The sequence below is a fragment of the Onychostruthus taczanowskii genome, unplaced genomic scaffold (genome assembly GCF_017590055.1).
Source record: "Onychostruthus taczanowskii isolate IOZ18803 unplaced genomic scaffold, ASM1759005v1 scaffold60, whole genome shotgun sequence".
Lineage (NCBI taxonomy): Eukaryota > Metazoa > Chordata > Aves > Passeriformes > Passeridae > Onychostruthus > Onychostruthus taczanowskii.
In genome coordinates this window covers 1283745-1306674 of record NW_024503680.1, presented here as the reverse complement: position 1 = coordinate 1306674, position 22930 = coordinate 1283745, and the positions used below count along the sequence as shown (strand labels likewise).

The window sequence follows — 22930 nt, the reverse complement described above, 5'->3', positions numbered from 1 at the left end:
GCCCAGTGTGGGTACTCCCCTTCCCAGATTTCACACCCTCTTTGTGGATTTTTAACAGGAAAAAAAGACTGAAAGCTCACAGAGACTCCATCCCAAGGTATTTACACACAGCACTGCTGCCTTCTTTTTGGCACCTCCCTTCTGCTTCCCGTGCAGCTCTCCACCTCCCTTAACTGCTCTGGCTGCCCAGCCACACGTGCCCTCCTAACCGTGGTGCCAGCAGCTGCATGTCAGTGACAGACCCCACCCAGCTTGGCAGAGCTGCCCACGGCCTGGGGGTGAATGCAGTGCCACCAGTGCTTCCAGAAACAGGCCCACATGGGTGAGCCCTGGGCACAGGGAGCTGCCCGGGGACTGCAGAGCCACTGGGATGCAGTGTCAGCATCCAGGCCAGGGTTTGGCTCTCTGCCTGTCAGAAGCAGCTCTCACAATGCATTTCCCTTTGTGGGGAGGCTGGCAGGGGGCTCCTGCAGCTTCCTGGCCACAGGCAGCAAACCTGGATCTCCAGACCCAGCATGTGGACTCTGCCTCATCCCAGGAGCTGTGGCCTCTAGACCCCCAGAGCAGGCAGGCAGAGACACACAGTGCCATGGGTCTGACCTCCTCCCTGGGGCACTGGAGGCTGGGTGCTAAATCAGGGATCCTTCAAGGAGGGATGCCAGAGAAAACTTCTGGATAGCCTTGGGCTTGTTTACCTGGTGCCTTGCTGGGAGCTTGCTGGTAGAACAGAATTGTGGAAACTGCTTTGCCAGGTAAAACCAGGAGCCTGAGGGTCCATGAAAGCTTTCCAGGTGGGCTGAGTTGTGCCAAGCTGTCAAGCAGCTGGTGTCCCCTGCACCACATGTGCAGGAGCTGTGTGCTGGGCTGTGGGGTCCCAGTGCCTCCAGATGTTTCATGAACATCTTTAGGGCTGCAGAGAGTCATGGGGCTTCTTTCTGTGCACCCCAGCTGAGTGAGCTGTGGTGAGCTTGGCTTTGTGAGGAGGAAACGTGCAGGTCTCTGGGTTGGGTCCTGCACTCACAGAGATGTGAGAAGTGGAGGTCTGAGCTGAGGCTGGGCATGTTCCCTGCCCAGCTTCCTCCAGGCTTCTCTGAGGAAAGGTGAAAAGGTCAGGGGAAGTTGTCTTGTCCTGACCTGTGCCACCACCCTGGAGAGGTGGGCAGGCAGAACAACCCTCAGGGTGACCTCTGCCCATCAGCCACAGGCTTGGTAGCTCTGTCACAGTTCTGGCATCTTCAGTCAGCCAGTGCTGGAGGGCTCTGCATTGGTGCAGTCACTTCTTACCTGGGTAGTTATTACCTAAAAACCCAGAGAACAGATATTTTTGAGGGCCGGCAGGGCCAAGCAGTGTGAGCCCACAGTGCTGCTGTTCAACTTGGGTCGTGCTGCCATCAGGGTCCCCACAAGTTCTGTGGGACAGGTGGCTGTGGGACAGGTGGCTGTGCTTGCTGCTTGGCTGTGGGACTGCAGCTCGGGAGGGCAGGAGGAGCCTGGCTGTGGGAACAGCCCAGAGCAGCTGCTGCCAGCCTCTCCTGGCTGCTGCTGCCACCCACGGGGACTCATCACCATCACCTGTGGTCTGGACACTGCTTTAGACACAGTCTTGCAGCCAGACCATGTTTGAAGGTTTTCCTTGTGGCTGTGGGCTGTGAAAAGGAGCTTTGGGAGTGGGAGCTGCAGCTCTGGTGCATGGTTTGCAGCAGGCTGTGCTGTGAACATCCCCCTCAATGGCCCATGAGGGGGGCAAGGTTTGGGCTGTGCTCCTCATCCCCCCTCTCTTGTTTTTGGGCAAGCCTGTTCCCAATCTTGTGCTTTCCTCAGACCCCCTGGAACCCAGCCATGGACACGTGGTGGCATGAGCTGATGCGTGGTGCCAGCACAGAGTGTGAGCCCGAGTGGTGCGACGCCGAGGACGAGCTCTTCATCCTCTACACGAGCGGCTCCACTGGAAAACCCAAGGTGTGCTCCCAGCTCCCTGCACGGCACAGGCTGAGCCCTGGGGACCCCTCAGCTGGGGGAACTGGTGAGGGGAGAGTTGAGAGGCCCCAGCAGGAAGAGGAGCCACAGAGGTCTTAGAAAGGGGCTGTGCTTTCAGCTCAGCTGCTGTTGGAGCTCAGCAATGCTCAGCTGGGCCTGGCAGGGTGAGGCTGATGGTGGGAGCTCACCCTGACATTCCTGTGCCTTCTCCTGGCAGGGTGTGCTGCACACCGTGGGTGGGTACATGATTTTTGCTGCCACCTCCTTTAAATACGTGTTTGATTACCAAGCTGAGGATGTGTACTGGTGCACGGCCGACATCGGATGGATCACGGGCCATTCCTACCTGACCTACGGCCCCCTGGCCAACGGGGCCACCAGTGTGTTGGTGAGTGCTCTGTGCCAGGGGGTGCTTGCACTCCAGGAAAGGGGAGATGGTGGTGCTGAGCTGCATCCCTGCATTGCTCTGTGATGGTGTGCAGGGCTCTGTGAGGAAGGGTGGTGCTCTCCAGGGAGGGTACAGTGACTTCTTGGGGGAGTAGTTTGTGTGTGGCTTTTTCAAACTCCAAAAATTTTTGTAGTTTTTCAAACTACAATTTTTTTTCAAATGCTCCCCTGTTTGTTTCCAATAAAAGTACAAGCCTTGTGTACCAGTGGAGCCAGGGCTGCTCTGACTTAATGCGAAAACTCAGTCAGGGAGTGATGCTTTCCCTGCTGATGCTGATTTGACAACTTGATGTTTAACTCCTGTGCCTGTATCTCTCTTGGCAGTGTAACAGATCAGGGAGACAGAGACCTGTGCCCAGGAATCCCCAGGGAAATGCAAGCAGGAAAATCACTGTTATGTTGTGGGAGGCCTTTTGGGAGTTGGTTGGTTGTGATTCTGTCACAGTGTTTGGACCTCTTGTCTTTTGCCATGTGGGCAGGGTCAGTTGGGCTGGTGGGACTGTGTCACTGTGGTGGCCACCCAAGTGCCTGTGCTGCAAGGGAGTGTCAGGGGACATCTGCTAGGATGAGGGGGGATGACATCTGCCCAGTGAGGGGGTCCTTGACCCGGGCTGGTTTCACTGTGTGGTACCCCTATAAGGATGTGCTGGGGTCTAGCTGCTGTTTGCTCCTCCTGCTTGGGCAGGTGCTGCAGGTGGGGAGCAGTGAGGAGCAGCTGTGTCACTGCTCTGTCTCCTGCTCAGTTTGAAGGCGTCCCCACCTACCCAGATGTTGGCAGAATGTGGAGCCTCATTGACAAGTACAAGGTGACCAAGTTCTACACAGCACCCACGGCCATCCGGCTGCTGATGAAGTACGGCGAGGAGCCTGTCAAAAAGTGAGTGCCAGTCCCAGTGGAAGGAGGACGTTGGCTTTGCACAGCAGGGTTGAGTGGAAGATGCCAAAATAACCCAGGTCTCCTCTCTTCCCCTGTGGAAGACTGCTGAGAAAGCTCTGACCTGTACCTGGAAGGTCCATTTTGGGTAGTCCAGGGGTTCCTACCGGCTCTGCTGTGCAGCAGGCTCACAATTCCATAGCCTGCTGAGCTCCTGCCAGCCCTGTCCTCTCTGCAGGCACAGCAGGAAGTCCCTGAAGGTGCTGGGGACTGTGGGTGAGCCCATCAACCCCGAGGCCTGGCTGTGGTACTACCGTGTAGTGGGAGAGGAGAGGTGTCCCATTGTGGACACCTTCTGGCAGACAGAGACGGTGAGTCCTTGCTGGGTGTCCCTGGCACCTCTCTGTCCCTTGTGCTCCCTGCAGGGCCTCTTTGCAGATTTCCCATAGTGGGGTTTGGGGTCTGGGGGGGTCTTCTTGTTTGGCCTGCCCAGGAAACTCTGGTGTGCTCCTTCTCTTCCTATCCTGGAACTCAGACTCCAAAAGAAGAAACCTTCCTCTCCAAAGGGTCTCTTCCTAACTCTGCTCTGGACAATGAGCAGAGTGTCTCCTTCCTCTCTTCCTCTCCCCCAGCTCCAAATCTGTGCCCAGATTCCCCATCCACTGCCATATCCTTCCCAGGGCCCATCTCCACACCTGCCCTGAGTAGCCCTGACTGGGATGTGCTGTTCCCAGAGCTGATGGCACAGCTGTGGGATGGGCTGGCACGGCCCAAACTCACTGGTTTTTGCCTCTCTGCAGGGAGGCCACATGCTGACACCCCTTCCTGCTGCCACCCCCATGAAGCCAGGCTCTGCTGTGAGTACTTGTGTTCTCCTCCCCAGGAGCCTCAGTAGGGCCCTGTCTGTGCCATGGCTGGGTGGTTGCAACCTGCCAGGAGGTGGGGGGACAGTGGTGCACATGGGGAGGTGACCACCACCCAAAATCCCAGGCCCCATGTACAACAGCTCTCCAAAGCTGCCCTTGCCCTGCCTCCCACTCCCTCTGGTTAATGGGGGTCTAATGCAGGGATTCACCTCCATCTCTCCTTTCTTCCTGGTTCTCATGGCAGACATTCCCCTTTTTTGGTGTGGTCCCTGCCATCCTGAGCGAGTCGGGGGAAGAGCTGGAAGGAGAAGCAGAAGGTTACCTGGTAAGGAAGGGCTGATCTTCCCCACCCTCCCTTTGTCCATGCCCTGTGAGCACTGGGACATTCCTGGTAGAATACCCACATCTTTTGGCCCAGGGAAAGGGTAGAGTCACTATCCCTGGAAGTGTTCAAAAATGTGTGGAGGTGGCACTTGAGGACATGGTTTAATGGTGAAAGTGGGTGATGGTTGGACATTTCCAACCTTAAAAAATTTGTGATTCTACCTCCACTAAGTCCACACCCTTGGGTGGTGGGAACTCCCTCCAAGGCCATAACTTTATGGGAGCTTTTACAGCTGATCACTAAATGCACTTGCACAGGTGGGCAAGGCAGGAGGATGGGAACAACTGCTCAGCCAAGCTCCTTCCCCCTGGCCAAAGCTGGTGGGACTTCCCAGTGGATCAGCGCTGGCAGCAGGTGTCTGAGTGCTGCTCATGGCTGTCTCTGACATCTCTGTCCCTGTGGTGCAGACCTGGGTTGTTGCTTTGGCTCTCACTGGGTGTGTCTCACCCGCAGGTGTTTAAGCAGCCCTGGCCAGGGATCATGCGCACGCTCTACGGAAAGCACCAGCAGTTCGAAACCATTTACTTCAAGAAGTTCCCTGGGTACTACGTGACAGGCGATGGTAAGGGGGTCCAGGCTGCTGTGGTCACAGGGGCCTGGGGACAGCAGTGGAAATCTTGCCCTGTCCTGCCCTCAGGATCCCTTATCAGTTGCTCCGAGGGCTGGCACTGCTGCCTCACACTCATTTCTGGCTATTTTTAGGTTGCAGAAGAGATAAAGATGGTTATTACTGGATCACAGGGAGAATTGATGACATGTTGAATGTTTCTGGTAAGAAGTTTTGTCTTCTGTGGGGACCAATGTGCTTTGTGACACCTTGCTTTTTGACATTTCTACATCCATTTCAAAAGCCACCTGCTTTATGGGGATGGTTTTACACTTGTGATTCTGCTCAGCAACTTGTCCTCAAGGTGGATCCTGTTTCTGGGTCAGGGTTATTTCAGGGACACACAAGCCCATGACTTGGTGACTTCCTGCACCATTTTCCTTGGAGACAAAACCTTGGAGGCAGGGAACTTTCTGTAACTAGCCAGGGCATCTCTGGGCCACAGGGAATCACAGAGTTTGGGCAGGACCATGGGGTTGCTAATCCAACCTGCTGCTCCATGGAGGGCTCACCTCAAAGCTGGATCAGGCTGCTCAGAGCTCTGAAGATTCTTTCACCTCTCTCGACCAAGTATTTGAGATTCAGCTGCTTCTCAGCCCATCATTTTCCATGTACTCTATTTAATAGTTCCCTCCCTCCTTTCCTGGAGCCTGTATCCTCCAAGTGTGTCCTGCTGGTTCTGAGGTGCTGCTTTACTTGTCCCTGGGTCAGATTAGATCCTTTCACCTGACCAGCAGTGCCTGGTTCTCCACCAACTGATCATTCTGGGAGTTGACCACTTTCCTGTGGCTTTCTGTGACAGTGCTGGAGTGGAATGTCAGAGCACAGGTACAGGAGCAGAGGTGTGCAGGACTGAGTTGTGCCCCTGCCCCAAGACATGGAGTGCCACTGCCCCTGCCCTCAGCACTGGGCTGGAGCCTGGACTCTGCAGATCCAGCCTCTTCCTCTGCACCTTCTGGCTGACCATGTGGGCAGGTCTCCTCTTGCCAAATCCAGCTCCTCCTCAGCCTGTGCCTTGGAAAGGCATCACTGTGAACTGTTCATGATCTGTTCCTGAAAGGAGGGAGAGGGAACAGCCAAGGGAGGTGGCTTCTGCAGGTGAGTGACACCTGGCAGCTTCCAAGAGCACTGCGGAAATGAGTTTCACTCTCCAGCTGTTGTCCTTTCCTAAGCACATCAAACTGATGCTCTCAAATCTGTATTTTAGGGCCTTTTACAGCCTGAGGCCTCTTCCTGCAAGTCTGTAATGCTTTGTCTCCCCCTTGTTTGCAGGCCACTTGCTGAGCACGGCGGAGGTGGAGTCAGCCCTGGTGGAGCACCCGGCGGTGGCCGAGGCTGCCGTGGTCAGCCACCCCCACTCCCTGAAGGGCGAGTGCCTCTACTGCTTTGTGACCCTGAGAGAGGGCCACGAGTTCACCAAGAACCTCACAGATGAGCTCAAAAAACAAGGTAGCAACAGCCAAATATTGGGGAGCAGGCAGGGGGAGGACAGGTGCTGGAGGGGTTAAAGGCTTGGGTGCTTGCCTGGTCTGGGGAATGCAGCGTGGACAACTGCCACAAGGTGCCTCTTGATTACAGAGCACGGCTAACAAAGACTAAAATTAGTTCTCCCAGCCTTTGGCTGCTCATGTGATGCCATCTCTGCCTCTGGGAGCTGGCAGCCCTGTGAGGGACTGGGGTGCTCAGCAGGCTTTTGTTTGCAGCAGGGCTCTCCCTGGCAGACTGGGACATCCTGAGAGGATCATGGGGTTCCTTTAGGGTGCTCTGCTCTCAAGGAGTTTTGTTTCACTGCAAACTGCAGTATTGAATACATGAAACAAACCTGTGGCAGCTTCTTCTCTGGAGGAACCCAAGAGTGAATTTGAATCAATCCTTGCTCTGTCAAAATGGTCATGGTGCTGGTTGTAGCTGTTAGGGAGGTGTCTGGAAGATGGAGGGAGTGAAAAAACGAGTACTCTCACTGTTGGGGAGCTGTGCTTCTGGCCCTGCTGGCATTGCAGGTCTTGCTGTCCCCTTCCACCGTGTGGAGGCTCAGGTGTAGCAGCCCCAGGCACTGCCCTGCCAGGTGTCCCAGGAGCTGGGCTGTGTCTTAACCTTCTGTTCTTCTGTCATGGAAAGGATGTGTGGCTTCTCCTCATCCCTGCAATGAAAATCTCTTTTTTGCAGTCAGAGAAAAAATTGGGCCCATAGCAACACCTGATTACATCCAGTACGCCCCCAGCCTGCCCAAAACCCGCTCAGGTGAGTTCCAGGGGTGGTGCTGGGGAGGACTGGATGGTTCCTGCCAGTGGAAGTCGATCAGCCCTGCTCTGCTTGTCCAGGGCTGCTCAGATTAGGGGAGGTACAAGCTCAGGGCGAGCAGGATGTGCAGGTCTGGTACTTCCCACTTCTGCTAAGGATGCTGAAGAGATCCTGACTCCTGTGGAGAGGGACTTTTTATATGGACAGATAATGAAGGACAAGGGATGATGGTTTTAAACTGGTGGAAGGCAGGTGTAGATTAAATAGACTTAAGGAAGGAATTGTACCCTGTGAGGGTGGGAGGCCCTGGCACAGGGTGCCCAGAGAAGCTGGGGCTGCCCCTGAAGTGTCCAAGGCCAGGTTGGATGGGGCTTGTGGAGATTGGAACCTGGGATAGTGGAAGCTGTTCTTGCCCATAGCAGGGGGTTGGAAGGAGATGATCTTTAAGGTCCCTTCCAACCCAGACCATTCTGGCATTCTGACTCCTGCTTCCCTTTCTTGGCTGTCACTACAGGAAAGATCACCAGACGGATTTTGAGGAAGATTGCCAAAAATGACCACGATCTGGGGGACATCTCCACCTTGGCAGACCCGGGCATCATCACACACCTTTTCAACAGCAGATGTGACACTAAGCAGTAGCAGCAGGACCTGTCCCTGCTGAGCAGAACAGTGGCAGTGGCACCTGATGAGCAGGTCCCTCCAACAGCTGCTGCCTGCCCTGAAGGAAACCTTCACCTGTTGAATTGAATGTACCAATCGTAGGAACGAGGAGAGTCTGGCTCTGGAGAGGCCGTGCCCGTGCCCTGGATGAGGTGTCTGTCGTGTTCCAGATGGATGTCACACATCTGAGGGTCAGCCTGGTGCACAGAGGGACTTGTCCTCCTCCCTTTTCAGCACCTCGTTCTTGATTTTAATTTAATTGGGGGGGTGGGGGAGAGGGTGTTAATTTACTTTATGTCTGGAGGGGCCCTGGCACCTTGTGCACAGTGGGAAGGAGCTTTGGGGGCTGGAGGGGAAGTGATGCTGGAGTTACTCAATGCAGGCAGGCCTGGGAGGGGCATCACCACTGCCCACGGAGCAGCTGAGCTTCCTTTTGTGCTTGGAGTGCTGCAAGCTGCAGGAGCACTGCAGCAGCCACATCATCACTGCACAGCTGTGCTCACCCTGCATCCACTGGCCTGCTGCTAGCACAGCTTCCTGGAGCCTCTAGGGGAGTGGGGCAGGGCTGCCGGGAGCTCTGGGCTTTAAACAGGTTTTTTGGGGCAATCTGATACCAAGATCTGCTGCTTCCTCACTGTGTTGTGCCAGCTGGTGCATTGTCCCCAGTCCAGGGTCCTTCACTGGCCATGGACACCACAGGGAGCCAGGAAGGGAGAAGCCTTGGTGTGACATGTTCCATGGAGCCCTGGTTCCTCCAGCCCTGCTGCACCAGCCCACAGCTGGAGCAGCTGGATGCTCCTTCTGTGTCCTGGGGGAGGACTGGGAGTTGTTACAACGGATGGAGAGGAAATGGAGCCAGGCAGAGGCACCTTTCTCATGGCACCATGAGCACTGCTACAGCAGAGAAACCAAGGCAGGCAGGGCTGGGAGAGTCCTACTCAATTCCTCATTAGGAAAAACTGGTGGGAGATATTTAAAGTCAGTGTTTGCTTAAATCTGACATGGCTTAAGGATGATGAGAGCTAAAGGCCCACAAACCTTTTCCCCAAGAGCCTTGACCACCACCAGGGTCCTGCCAAAGCCATCCTTCCTCCAGTGAAGGACCTTTAGCTCCAGCCAGGGCTGAGCTGGGGCTCATACCTCCTTTGCAATGTCTCTATGAAACCTGCATGTGAACTGTTTGATTTTGCACTTAAACCAAAGGAGAACTGGGCTTTAAAACTTGCCGCGACAGCTGTTTTGGGGAGTGCCAGTGGCCAGGGATTACCTGCAACCTGAGCTGACTTGGGGCTGGAAAGAAGGGGCAGCTGCCTCTGGGTCAGCGTGCTCAGGGCAGGGGTTGGGGTGCTCCGCTGGGCTGTTGGCCAAGTCCCAAATCTCACTTGTTACCTGCTGCTCTCACTGGCACAGCACCTGTGTCACCTGTAACCTTGGTGCCTGCCTGTGTCCCATGTGCCCCCACAGCTCTGTACCACTGGATTGTGCCACCTTGGTGACAAGGATTCCTACATCATCGTTCCTCCTGTTACTCTTTGTCAGCTATGTAATTTTGGCTGGAAAACAGCGAGAATTTAATGCAAAATGGAATAAAATTCAAGAAAACAAAATGGAAACAGGCTTGGAGTGTGTGGGGGTCATGGGTGTTTGTGTGCTGTTGAGTCCAGGGTGCTCAGTGCAGTTGGAGTGGCCTTGCCAGAAACCAGGACTGGCTTTTGGGATGAAGAGGGGCAGGTTCCTGCCAGCATGATGTTTTTCCATGGACTGGGATTTACTGTGGCTGGCTGTGCTGGCTCCAGGGCTGCAGCCCGTGCCTCAGTTTCTCCCTGGTCTCCAGCCAGTGCTGCTCCAAGGCTCATGGAAAGCACAAGGCAGTGTGACACCCCCGTGTCACCAACCCCGTCATGCAGCACTGGTTCCAGGGAGCTGGGTGAGGAGGCTCAGGGCTGCCAGCACAGCTCAGGGCTGCCTCACCTCCACCCCAGGCCCAGTCCCCCTCCAGGCACAGCCATGGATCTTTGCACAGCTGGCCAGCTGTACCCCTGGGCTCGGACAAACCTGGCACAAACAGCAGTCAGATTGCACATTCCTTTTAATCTCTGGCTTGGGGTAATCAATCCCCCAACAAAACACCCAGGAAGCCCAGTTTCAGTCACACTTGGAGAAAGGAGCAGTTTCCCAGGTGACCGATTGGTGATTGATGCCACAGCAGCAAAGAGCCAGCAGGGCTGTCAGCACACCCAGTCTGCAGGAATTCTGCCTTTGTGCTGCTTCTGTCACTCAGCACATCCGCTCTGCAGGAATTCTGCCTTTGTGCTGGTTCTGCCACTCAGCACATCCATTCTGCAGGAATTCTGCCTCTGTGCTGGTTCTGTGTAACTGACAGGGCTGGGCTGAGGCTGCCCGGGCTCTTCGCTGCCAGAAAGGTGCAGCTTTCAGGGCTGAGGAGGGAAGGGGCTGGAGGAAGAGGCAGAAGACCTTGAGCAGGAGAGCCCACACCCCTCCACTGCTGCGCTGTTCCCACTGATCCATAAAACCTGGAGGGAGTCTCCCCCTCTGCTGGTGCTGGTCCCAGAGTAAGGTGCTGGGAGCTGGGGCTGCGCTGCCCAGCCTCCCCTGCAATTCCTTCACTTCCTCACCACAGAGCTCTCAGTCTCAGCAGGAGCATTCCCAAGGCTGGGGCTCCCTGGCAGGAAGATGCTCAGTATTTGATTTGCAGTGGGATGCACTGGCACAAATCCAGAGTGCTTTGGGATTTATCAACACACACAAAGCTCCAATTCACTGCTGTCTTGAGAGCTGCCTCCATCTCTGAGGGATTCTTACACCAGCCTGTGGAGATCTGTTGGACAGGGCTGCAGGAGGCAGCAGGAGCCTGCCCTGGTCCCTGCATTGCTGCCTGCCCTGTGTGGCACAGAGACACCCAGTAAAATAAAACAGGAGTTGGGCAAAGCAAAAGCAAGAGGCCCTTGGGCAAATTACCCAGGGCAGCTGTGCCTGGTGCGGGAACCCTGAGGATCCTCAGGCACAGGGGAAAACAGAAGTCAGGATAGCAGCAGCATGGGAAGGAGGGGCCATGGTGCGTGGAGCTGGGCTCTCCTCTTTAAGCTGGAGAGCACTGAGGCACTGGATGAAGATAAAGGCTGATACTTGCCCATCCACCTTTCTCCTCTCATTCCTTAGGCTGTGTATGTCTCCAGAAACCATGCAGCATAAGGAGCTCAGAGGTGGGAGCAGCACAAAGGCTTCTAGTGGCACCTTTGCTCCATATCCCCCTGCCCCCAGGCCAGGCCCCAAGGGAACATCCAGAACCCTGCAGTCCTGGGAGTCACAGCTAGGCTGTGCCCAGGGCAGGGCCCCCTGAGCAGGCAGAGCAAGGGAATCCTTCTTCCTGGAGGGGGAATCACCAGAAGAAGCTGGGGCTGGCACCCAGGACCTCTGAGCAGCTGCATCACACAGTCCCTCCTCACAGCCTCCAGCGGCCGGACCTCAGCAAGCACCCTAAGGAGAAATCCCTGGGGCAGATCAGCTCTTGAGGCAGCAGAGAGGAGGGTGGGGCTGTGGCTCCTCACACCAGGAACGGCGTGTCCAGCACGGCCACCCCGGCTGCCACGCCGCCGTCCGCGTGCTCCGTGGCCTTGGTGCGCAGCAGGTGCCCGGCGGCCTGGTTCAGCACCAGCTCCCTGCCCTGCCTGCAAAGGAGAGGGACACTGAGCCCCTGCAGAGCACAGAGCTCCTGCCAGCTCTCTGGGGCAGCAGGATGCACCTTCCCTGTCAGCACACAGGGATAACGTGGCAGTTAAATGGGCAGTGCCAGGAGCTGAATGCTGCCAGAGCACCTTTGTTCCCAAAACTGTGTGAAAAGGACTTTAATTTATACCCTATGGAAACGTGGCCTATGAGGGTTTTCAACAAAAGCAGATCCTCTTAGGGTTGGACAGGCATTAGGCCTTTCAGAGATCACCAGGGCTTCAGAAAAACCACACATGGGGCTGCACCCAGAACCCCAGAAGTGCTCCCCGAAATCAGGGATGAGACACATCGAGCCCAAGATCCCATTACACCAGTAACTGCCAGCACCAGCCCTGTGGTTTTCCAACAGCTCGTGTGGCAGCAGGTTCAGAGCTGCAGATCAGCACGTGCACATGTGCTCAGAGCTGCTCCCAGGGGCACAGACTGAATGGCCACATCTGTCCCCTGCACCTGCACATCCCCAGACATCTGTCCTATGGCTGTGCTTGGGCTGCACAGAGGGCAAAATGCTCCTGCTCCACGTCAGGAGCAGGGAACTGCCCTGGAACACAAGCACACTCCTCACCTGACATAGACACCAAAGATGCCGAGCTCGGAGATGCACTCGGACACTCGGAGGGGACTGTGAGCCCTCAGCAGGTAATTCAGTGCTGGCTGGGGTTTGATCTTATCCATCAAGATGTAGGAGGTTCTCTCAGGGCTGTCTTTGATCTTCTGCAGAACCTCCCTGAGCTCTTCACCATAGAGGTTGTTCCCTGGCAAACAAAACCAGCACATCAAGCCCTTCCAGGCCAGCAGAAGCCCCTGGCCCCAGCCCTGTGGCCCTGGCAGCCCAAATAACCCAGCCTTTGTCTCCCCAGGTGCTGCCTGGGCTCTCCACACCCAGCACCAGGGACTTGGGAGCTCCTCCAGGAGCAGGACTAGTCTCCATGGCTATGAGTAGCCACAAGCCACCCTTTATCCCTCAGCACAAGACCAGGAGCTGGCACAGAGCTCGTGCCTGTCCCAAATACAGCACAAACCACAATGGAAGCCCCCAGGGCTCACACCTCCACAGCCCAGCTCATACCTCCACCTTCACGCTGAGGCTTCAGCACGAAGCGGTCGGGGTGAGCGATGGCTGTGGCAGCCATTCTGTCACCCTCTTCACCCTGGTAGGAAAGGATGGAAACAGGGAATAATTTCCTCATGGACAGGGTGGTTTCACATGGGAATGAGCTGGATGGAGTCACCACCCCTGGAGGTGTTCAAGGAATGATGGAATGTGGCACTCAGTGCCATGGTCTAGTTGATAATGTGGTGTTTGGTCAAAGGCTGGACTCTGATCTTGGAGGGCTTTTCCAACCTAAATGATTTTGTGAACAAAACACCAAGGAGCAGCAGGTGCTCCTCAGCAGATCCCTCTGAGCAGAGGCACCAACAAATTCCCCAAGGACCACTGCTTGAGAAGAAGAGAGGGCTTTGCTAAGAGCACAGGTGTGCATGTCCCTTCCTGCTCCAGCCCCGCTCCCACTCACCTCATCCAGGGAGTAGAGTCCTGCAAAGGTGGCTCTGATCCGAGCGACGGCCTCGGGGTGGCCGGGCAGCAGCTTCTCCAGCGTCCCTGGCCTGCTGAGCTCCTGCTGCACCTTCTTGGTGCCCGCCAGCTGCGTGGCAATGTCAGGGCACTTCACTGCCCGGGACCTCTCCAGCAGCAGCCGCGCCTCCCAGTTCTGAGGCAGCGAAGGAGCAACCACGCCGTGAGGGAGAACAACACACAAAAGGTTTGCTTTGCTCTTTTCTGTGCAGTTAGCGACATATGGTTTGTCTCCTCCCTGCCTGCTGGCAGGGACAGGGGGTGGGAGTAGCATTCCAGAGAAAAGCAGACATGAATTTCCCGCCACCTCTGGGTGGCACAGTCAAATCTGTGTGCACCTTCCCCAGCTTGCCCAGTACTGCCACCTCGAGACACCAGCAAGATCTGCTCTGTGCTATTACCTGCAGCCTGATCGTGCTAGGAGAGCACAGAGTGAGCTGTACACTAAGTCTGAAACCTTTAAGCAGGTGCTCATACCTATGTTAACCCCTATTTGTACAGAAACAATTCAGTGCTGCACTAAGGGATGACCCCCTGGAGAAAAGCCACCCATTTTTCTTACTGCAGGGTCACCCACCTGCTCCCTGGAACCACAGCCTCCCCATGCTCTCAGCCATACCAGGCAGAACTGACCCCATCCCAGACAGGACAGCTGCCCCTGGGATTACTTGGAGCTCCCTGGGCAGTGCCCAGCTGGTGGTTTCTGGGGCAGGAGGTGGGTACTGACCTGCTCGTTGTAGACCTGGGGCACGTAGCCCTCTCTGTAATACACCACTGCGACCTCCTGGCCGTCCCTGGAATGGAAACCAGAAGTGCTCACAGAGCCAGGCCAGGCCCTGCCCCATCCCAGCACCAGGGGATCACAGCCCCCTGCCCCTTCTCCTTGGCCTCTGGCCTCTCTGCTCCTGCCTGGCTGTGCCAGAGCAAGCTGAACACTGCAAGCTCCCCTCCACTGAAGCACAGCTCAGCCTGTCCCAAGACACAGGGAGCTGACACCCGACCTCTGCTCTAACCAAAGGCTCAATAATTCTGACACCCAGCTCTGCAGAGAGGTAAGCACCTCATTTTTAACAGCTTTTAATCCCATGCTGGCCTGGGGGACTCAGCCTGGAGAAAAGGAGGCTCAGGGGGGACCTTGTGGCTCTGCACAGCTCCTGACAGGAGGGGACAGCCGGGGGGTGTCGAGCTCTGCTCCCAGGGAACAGGGACAGGAGGAGAGGAAATGCCCTCAAGTTGCACCATGGAAGGTTTAGACTGTAGAAAATCTCTTCACTGAAAAGGTGGTCAAGCAATAAGACATGTGGCTCAGGGCAGTGGAGGGACCAGAAGATGTGAGGCTGTGGCACTTGGGGACATGTTCAGTGGTGCTGGGTTACAGGTTGGACTCTTTCTCAGAGGTCTTTTCCAACCTGAACAGCTCTGTGATTCTCTGATTCTTGAAGCTGGAGGGAACAAGGTCCTGTGGCAATTCAAGGCAAGACATCAGCTCAACAAGCTGAGAGGCACCAAACCAGCCTGCCAGGGCTGAGCTGGCAGCACAGCTGCAGCACCACACACCCAAGCTTTGGCCTCAAAACTGTGCACTTGGTCTGGGAGCTGCTGGCAGGCAGACAGGAGGTATCCAGCAGGGACAGGGGAGGATGCTCAGGAGGAAGAACAAGGGATACACTTTCCCCTCAACTATCCAGCCATGACAATATATTCATTAATTAAACACAGCACAGACCCCAAAGGTCAAAAATCAGCCTCACTACAGAAAAAACACTGTCATGAAACCACATCTTTTCTTAGGTTCATACTCCACCTCACAGGAATCCCTCCCCTTAGATTCTTACAGCTACCAGCATATTACCTGGAAATAGGACAAACGTCACACTTGGGACCAGCTGGGAGCCTGTGATTCTCCCGTCCTGGTCTCCACAGGGAGTGGGCAAGACACAGAGAGTTCAAACCCAAGAGATCCCCAAAGGACATGGAATGCTTCCTCCTCCTGCACTAACAACCCAGCCCAGCTCCCACTGGCAGAGCAGCACATGAACAGTAAACAGGAAATGGCTCTGTGGAAACCTCTCAAACAGCCAGGGCTGCTCAGAGCAGACCTTCATGGAGGAGGTAAAGATCCCCCAGAGCAATGAAGGCTGAAGGCTGAAGGAGGGAGATTATGACTGCAGCTGTAAGGCACTGATGTGTGTCTGCAAAATCTCACCACCATGAACACAAAGCCATCTCAGCTCCAAGAGGAAGCAGCAGCCCGGAGCATGGAAGAGAACTGCTTCCTCAGTCACTTCTTGCAGGCAGCCTTGGCTGCGGGCTCCCGCTGCCAGCCCCGTGTGGCCGAGAGGCGGCAGGAGCGCGCACCTTGGCTCATACTCACATATACAGCCTCCTGCTGGCATCCAGGGAGCCCTGCTCAAACACATCCCGGAACCGCTTCCTCACCACACGGATGTTCCTGCCAAGAGGAGCCAAGAGTCACCAGGCTGGGCACAGGGCTGCAGATCATGGGTGGAATTCTGGCTGCAGCAAGGAGGATTTGTAGGTTCCTTCACATACAGCCTCAGGCTTTGTGCTATGGAGGCAGAGAAATCCCGCAGCCCAAAGAGCTCCCTGTTTAGGAACCCATCCTATGTTTCCTATGATCTGCCAGCTGTTTGCTCAGCTTTCCATATCAGAAACTGAACCATAACCTTCTTTCTTTCCCATCTCAGGAAAATTCAAACTTTACCTGTTCCAAAGCTCATTTTCTACACAACGCTGATCAAAAATATTCCTCTGGACTTCCTCCACCAGAAACATCACCACAGCTCTGGAAGAGATACCAAGGACATCATTAAACCCATAAACACTCCACATGCTCCTAGCTGGATCATCAGCTTTCCTGGATTTTTACATGAAACAAGGGACACTGGCAGTGTGTTTAGCATCTCGTCCCAGGCTCCCTCTTCCTCACAACTCTTTGAGATCACTCCACCTGAACTGGACAGCTCTCCATCTCTGTGATTCAGGCTCCCTGCACTGCTCCTTACCTTTGGGACCCATAGAGCTCCCAGGCTTTGGCAATTCCCAAGGCCAGCCCCTTCGCTGGGTTGTTGGCCAGCAGCTGTGATGCCTCCTCACTCTTCCCCAGCACTTTCAACACCAACCTGTGGAAGAAAAATGCTGTAAATGCCATGTCCATGCCCAGCTGGATCAAGGGAGCAGCCTGGAGAGCACAGGGGCCACGCAGTGCAGCTGCTGCAGTGGGAGGTGCTCCTTACCTGTGGACGTCGGCGGTGCGGGAGGTGAGCCCCCCGAAGCTGGCAGCAATGGTGTTTATTTCTATCTGCCTCAGAGCTGCTGTGCCATCCAGCCCACAGTCAAACATGTAATCCGAGCGGTTGATGCCCAAAACTACAGTCTGGAACACAGGGAGGGGAGCTGGGGTCTCCTGCTGCCTTTAACTGCAAATCCTCTGCTGACCTTGCTTCAAAATACTCCCAGGGCAGATCCGGTCAGAGAATCCCAGAGTGGTTTGGGTTGGAAGGGATTTTAAAGACCACCTCATCCCAGCCCCTGCCGTGGGCAGGGACCCTTCCACTAGACCAAGTTGTTACAAGCCCTGTCCAACCAGGGCTTGAATATTTTCAGGGATGGGACAGCCACAGCTTCTCTGGGCAACCTGTGCCATCACCTTACCACCTGCACAGTAAATTTCCTAATATTTCACCTAAACCTATTCAGTGTCAGTTTGAAGCCATTCCCTCTTGTCCTGTCACCCTCAGTTTAATACAAACCACTGCAGGTCACACATCTGGGTGATCTGCCCCCTGCCCAGGGCCCACAGCCCTCTCAGAGCTCCAGAGGAGTTCCCAACACTTCTGAGAGTAAAGGACCTTCTGCAGGTCCCAACAGGGATCTGCAGGGATGGCCTGGCCAGTGCAGGTCCCAACAAGACACACGTTCCTGCACACTCGGAGGCTCCCAGAGGACAAAGACAAAGCACACAAAACCCTCCCTCTCCAGGCCAGGCTGTTTCCAGCAGCACCAACCAAAGAGCTCAGCTGTTCTACAGGGCAAGGTCCTGAGCTCACCAGCTGCAACAAGACATTGCAGGGCAGGGCGTGACCAGCCTGGCACAGCTCAGAGTCCACAGTGCCAAAGCTTGCAGCCAGAGCCCAGGCACACCCACCACAATGCCAAGGGGCACAGACCACTGGGATCCCCTGCCCAGGTACCTGAGCCAAGCCTTCCTCCAAAACCTGCATGTAGATTCTGAAGAGTTGAGCTGTGAAGTCATCTACCTTGATGGTGCTAGAGAGAAACACAGACCACGTCAGCCCCCTGCTGCTGTCACAGACAAACAAGAAAACTATTCTGCAGAAAAAGCCCTTAGTAGGGGCATTCTCCAGCAAAGAGCAGGGCTGGGGCTCAACCAAGTGCTGTAGCACTGTGAAACATCTCCCCATGAATGCTCAGTCCAAAACCACAACACAAACCCAGCTTGCCAAGCACAGCCTCTCCACAAAAAGGCCCTCCTGAGCAGAGGTGACTCACTGGCAGGGTAGAGATGGACAAGTAAAGGCAAAGAAATGCAGCAGAATTCTGCAGGTTCAGGCAAGAAACCACAGGTCTCTCTGGGCCTGCACACACAGCTCAGAGAAGCTTCACAAGCTTAATCTAATCCCCCTGTCCTGTCAGGCTTCACATCCAACACACTGTGGCCCTACTAGAGCAGATCTGGCTTTTCCTCAGGGCCCCAAATCCTGAACAGCACCTCCAGTGAGCTGCCCTGGCACAGGGCAGGCACCTGAGCACACACAAGCCCCAGGTGCTGCATTCTTTAACCACAGGTACAAACATGTCCCCACAAGCTCTGGCTGCAGCCAGCTCTGGAACAGCTCCAAAGGGTGAGGATTTAACAGAACAAAAGGATGCTGGAAAACAGCCTCCTCTGTTCTGTCCCAGTGCCAGAGGCAGCAGCACGAGCACAGGCAGCACAGAAGAGGCAGTGGGAAGGGAAGAGGGATTTGTGGAAGCATCAGCCCCGCAATCACGAGCAACAAATGATCACTCCAGCCCAGGCAATAGCCACAGATAAACTCAGCAGAACCCAGGAGCCAGAGCTGGACAGTCCTCCTGCAGCCAGAGCTCGTGGCTGGGAAAGAGGGCATGGAGGTAACTGATGGAGGGTGTGGAAACAGAACAGACACCTCCTTTTCATCACTGCTGCAGCAGAGCTGGTGGTTACTGGACAGACACCGGCAGATGCAGAATAAGACAAAAAGAGACTCCTAAATCCAGGACTCAAAGACTCCAGTGGTTTGCATTTAAGGCTCAGGGGCTAAAAAGCTCACAAGTATGAATTCACAAGCCTGAAAAAGTGACAAAGTTGAAGATGATAGCAGGGAATCAGGTCTTTGCCAGATGCCCTGTTTTCTGGGGCCCAACTAGGCCTCAGAAAGGCAGGGATGTCACAAGGGTGATAAAGGCTTTACATTTGAAAAATTTCATTAAAATGCAATATGCAAAAACATTACCTGGCCAGAGTTTGCTCCAGGAATTCTTTGTTTTGACTGACAGCATCCACCAGCAGGTTAAAATCCTGCTGGACAGCGTAGGCTTGCTCAAACAAGGCCCGTGGCACTGCGGACGGGAGCAGCGTGAAGGGGGCATAATTCACCTCCTGCAGGCAGGGATGCAGCAGAGCAGTCAGGGCTGGGCAGCTCAAGAGGGGCCAAGGAGGTGCTTCCTCTGCCTGGCTGAAGGCTGAAGGCACCCCCAGCCCTGCAGGGCAGACACATGGCCTCAACCCTGCTGACTCCTCACTCCTGAGGTTCTGCTTTATGAACCACCAGCAGGGCACTGCTGCTCCAGCGCCTGGGCTGGGCTGACTGCCTCCCCCTGAACTGCACAGCACTGTCTCCAGAACTTCTCAGGGGCAGAGAAAAAGTCAATTTGCCAGACCTGGCTTCTGGCTGTCTGGTTCTTACTTTGATCCCTGTCTCTGCTCCAGAGCCCTGGCCCATCCCACATCTCAGGCACGGGGTCACACCCAAAGTCCACAGAGAAGTTTCCAATTCTCCTGGATTTTTACATGAAACAAGGGACACTGGCAGTGTGTTTTGCCTCTCCTCCCTCTTCCTCTCACCCCTTGGAGACCACTCAGAGCCCTGACCTGACATCAGGGAGCAGTGCTGTGGTGACACCTCCTTCCTTGCACCCCTGCCAGCTGCCTGCTTGCGCCCAGGCCCCTCAGGGACCCTTCCCCAATGGCGTCCCACCCCTCCCGCACAGGGGCACTTCTTGCTCTGAGACCCCTCATGGCATTCTGCTCCAACAGGCTGAGCCCTCCCACCCCAGCCATCCACCAGGGATTGCTCAGAGGCAAATCCCACACATCAGTCACCTCCACCCCTGTCACCTCACCCTAGTTATGGGACAAAGGCTGACTGTAGCTGGGAACATGCCAAAAGCAGAGGCCCCTCCATGACACTCTCCTCTGGTTCAAAGGTTCATATGGGTGGTGAGAGGCTGGGAAAAGGATTAACTCCCAGCACTACAACAGGCAGCTTCCTAAACCTTCCCAGATCTATCCCTCTCCTTGGAAAGGAAATCTGTATGGCAGAGCTGTCCCTTGGGGAGCTGTGCTCATCATCGGGATGTGCTGTGAGCTGTACCCCAGTGAAGGCTGTCCCTTGGGGGGCCGCTCCTTGCCAAGGGCTCAGGGACCGCGGGCACGGGCGGCGGCTGCTCCCCGCGCTGCGCACTCACATCCGAGGCGTTGGGCTGCTCGCCGGTCCGCATCAGCACCCCCGCCAGCAGCGCCGCGTCCACCGCCACCGCCGCCGCGTCCCGCACGGCCGCCGCGTCCCGCACCACGTCCTGCCAGGCCGCGGCCATGGCAGCGCTGCGGGCACGGCACGGCACGGCGTCAGCGCCCGGCCCGCAGCCCGAGCCCGGCCCCGGCTGTCCCCGGCCCCTGTGCCCTGAGCCCCGGCCCCTGTGCCCGGCCCCCGGCTGTCCCCGGCCCCTGTGCCCTGAGCCCCGGCTGTCCCTAGCCCCTGTGCCCTGAGCCCCGGCCCCTGTGCCCTGAGCCCCGGCTGTCCCCAGCCCCTGTGCCCTGAGCCCCGGCTGTCCCCAGCCCCTGTGCCCTGAGCCCCGGCTGTCCCCAGCCCCTGTGCTCTCACCCTCGCTCCCTGTCCCCTCGCCCGGTCCCCAGACCGTCAGTGCGCCCTGACCCCGGACCCTGGCCCACGACCCCCGGTCCCTTCCTGGTTCCCGTTCCCTGAGCCCCAGCCCTCGGCACACCGCTGTCCCCTGTCCCCCGAGCCCTCTGTCCCTCCCAGCCCCTCACTGACCCCCGGGCCGTCCCGACGCCCCCGGTTCCGCTGCCCGGACCCGCTCCGGCCGCTCGGTGCGGGCGCTGCGGACCGCCCCGTGATTGGACGGGCCGCGCCCCTCGCTCCGCCCCTCACGCAGATTGGTAGCTCAATGAACCAATCAGCGTGGGGAAAGCGCCCCTCGTGTGCGATGCCGCGCAGCGGGGGCGGGAGGAGGAGGAGCCGCGTCGGGAGCGCGTAGCGCGCACGCGCCGGGTTGTGTCACGGCGGCGTGACGTCATGTCGCGACATCATGAGGGCGACAAGGGCGGTGGGGCTGCAGCTCGTGAAATCCGACTGCTGCGTGCGGGGGCTGCTCGGGGCCAGAGCTGCTGGGGGCCCAGGGCCGTGGAATGGTTGGTGCAGTGTTCGTAGAGGCCCTTTCCAACGTCAGCGACCCTGTAATTCCGAGCGAACACCTTCACCGCCATTGCTGCCCTGCGGACAGGAACTGCAGAGCTGCCTGAGGAAGTGAAAGGAATTTGGGATATCGCTGTTTTCCGTTCCTTGCCCTGTTCCTGCCCCACGTGCCTCTGCTGCGCTGCCTGCAGGGCCTGGCGAGGGCTGCCCGGGGTTCGCGGTGCGGCCCCACGGCTGATGGCCCCGGAGTTCCCGCGGCGCTGTCCCGTGCTCCCGGTGTCCCCAGGGGATGTCCCGGCCACGTGCCGGGCAGGGAGGTGCTCCCAGGTTCGCAGCAGTGTTCTGGGTGCCCTCGGGGCAAGCTGAGGTTTTTCTGGCCCTGTGACTGCGGGTTTGTGCTCCCTCTGCCGTGGTTCCTCAGCGGACAGCGTTGCTCTCTGGCCTCGTGGCACACAGAGCCGAGGCCGGGGATCTTCTGGGCCTCTTTGCCTGGGAAAGAGCAGGTCTCAGAATCCTTTCATGTACTTACAGGACACTCATTTCCCAGCAACAGGGCTTGAAATGACAGTGTGGGAAATGGAGAGGGTTAATTTTCTATTAGGAACAAGCAAAAGTTAGGTGTAAATAAGTCAAACCCAAGCAGGTCCTTTTGAATTCTTTATTTCAATGTGCAGAGGAACTGTCAGTCCTGACTTTGCCCTCTGAGTAAGTGTAATGAAATGGAACAACCCTATGTTGGTACCTTCAACACAACAGTGTAAAAAGAAACACAATTTGTTGTCATCACAAGGAAAAAAATTGTGTATCCACTGAAATAACAGAATGACTTGAGCATTTCCACAGCTCATTTAGGACAGAACTGTGGGGCTCCAACCAAAGCAGCAGGGCTGGAGTTGGTTGTGACCTGTGCTGGGAACATGTGAAGCCATGGATGGCTGGATGGGGTGTGATGCTCATGTGCAGCCAAGAGAGCAAGAGCTGGACACCAGTCTCACATCTGCACCCCAACAGGAGCCAGTCCTGTGCCCTGGCAGCCAGAGCCCCCGGTGCCAGGCTCACCCGCACGTAACCAAAGCAGCAGGGCTGGAGTTGGTTGTGACCTGTGCTGGGAACATGTGAAGCCATGGATGGCTGGATGGGGTGTGATGCTCATGTGCAGCCAAGAGAGCAAGAGCTGGACACCAGTCTCACATCTGCACCCCAACAGGAGCCAGTCCTGTGCCCTGGCAGCCAGAGCCCCCGTGTGCCAGGCTCACCCACACGTGGGCAGCGAGGGGACCCTGGCCCTCTGCTCCCCTCAGCACAGCCCACCTGTGGGGCTGCCTGCAGCTCTGGGGGCTCCCACGGGAGAAGGACATGGAACTGCTGGAGCTCCAGGAGGCCACAGAGTTTGAGGGGAACTTCCCTATGGGAAAAGGCTGAGAGGCTGGGGCTGTTGAGGCTGGAGAAGAGAAGGTTGTGAGGAGACCTCCCAGCACCTTCCCCGAGTGTGAAGGGGCTACAGGGAAATGGGAGAGGACTCTTCCTCAGCAACTGTGGTGACAGGACAAGGGGAATGGGATCAAACTGAAAGAGAGTAGGTTTAGATTTGATGATGGGAGGAAATTGTTTACTGTGAGGGTGTTGGGCCCTGGCACAGGCTGTGCAGAGAGGCTGCGACTGTCCCATCCCTGGGAACATTCAAGGCCAGGTTCAATGGGCCCTGAGCAACTTGGTCTGGTGGGAGGTTGCTCAGGTTGGAATTAAATGATTTTTTTAGGGTTCCAATTCAAGGGTTTGATTATTCTATGATCCCTATCCAACAGTGTGGAGCAGCCCTGGAATTC

At 56.3% G+C, this 22930-nt stretch overlaps 2 protein-coding genes across 4 annotated transcripts in view; one reads left to right on the top strand and one right to left on the bottom strand.

Moving 5' to 3' along the window:
* ACSS2 (acyl-CoA synthetase short chain family member 2) overlaps window positions 1–9673 on the top strand; it is a 31134-nt gene extending 21461 nt beyond the window's left edge. The window contains exons 8-19 of one of the 2 annotated variants that reach the window (XM_041419260.1): window positions 59–97; window positions 1822–1959; window positions 2195–2365; window positions 3168–3301; window positions 3537–3669; window positions 4099–4155; window positions 4409–4489; window positions 5003–5111; window positions 5252–5320; window positions 6429–6605; window positions 7323–7397; window positions 7912–9673. In XM_041419260.1, coding sequence (XP_041275194.1) covers window positions 59–97; window positions 1822–1959; window positions 2195–2365; window positions 3168–3301; window positions 3537–3669; window positions 4099–4155; window positions 4409–4489; window positions 5003–5111; window positions 5252–5320; window positions 6429–6605; window positions 7323–7397; window positions 7912–8039 — 1311 coding nt within the window. In that variant the 3' untranslated portion in view covers window positions 8040–9673. The remainder of the gene's footprint in view (window positions 1–58; window positions 98–1821; window positions 1960–2194; window positions 2366–3167; window positions 3302–3536; window positions 3670–4098; window positions 4156–4408; window positions 4490–5002; window positions 5112–5251; window positions 5321–6428; window positions 6606–7322; window positions 7398–7911) is intronic. The other variant, XM_041419261.1, reaches the window with a different exon arrangement.
* Window positions 9674–10131: 458 nt separating this feature from the next.
* GSS (glutathione synthetase) lies at window positions 10132–20811 on the bottom strand. 2 transcript variants are annotated; one of them, XM_041419288.1, is made up of 13 exons: window positions 20724–20811; window positions 20137–20272; window positions 18903–19048; window positions 17601–17676; window positions 16644–16783; window positions 16413–16529; window positions 16112–16192; window positions 15761–15838; window positions 14114–14180; window positions 13328–13522; window positions 12880–12961; window positions 12376–12565; window positions 10132–11749 (listed from the first exon to the last, which is right to left on the bottom strand). In XM_041419288.1, the coding sequence occupies exons 2-13, from the start codon at window positions 20263–20265 to the stop codon at window positions 11626–11628; spliced, it is 1425 nt and encodes a 474-aa protein (XP_041275222.1). In that variant the 5' UTR covers window positions 20266–20272; window positions 20724–20811; the 3' UTR covers window positions 10132–11625. The 2 variants fall into 2 exon arrangements, with proteins under 2 accessions (XP_041275222.1, XP_041275223.1); XM_041419289.1 differs by lacking the exons at window positions 16644–16783; window positions 17601–17676.
* Window positions 20812–22930: the final 2119 nt, after the last annotated feature.

Excerpts from the sequence above, each read along its gene's own strand:
- GSS (XM_041419288.1), bottom strand. The coding sequence starts at position 20,265 with ATGGCCGCGGCCTGGCAGGACGTGGTGCGGGACGCGGCGGCCGTGCGG. Across the intron at positions 16,530-16,643 it reads CGCACCGCCGACGTCCACAG|GTTGGTGTTGAAAGTGCTGG; the intron begins GTAAGGAGCACC and ends TTTCTTCCACAG. Across the intron at positions 14,181-15,760 it reads GCCAGCAGGAGGCTGTATAT|GGACGGCCAGGAGGTCGCAG; the intron begins GTGAGTATGAGC and ends TTTCCATTCCAG.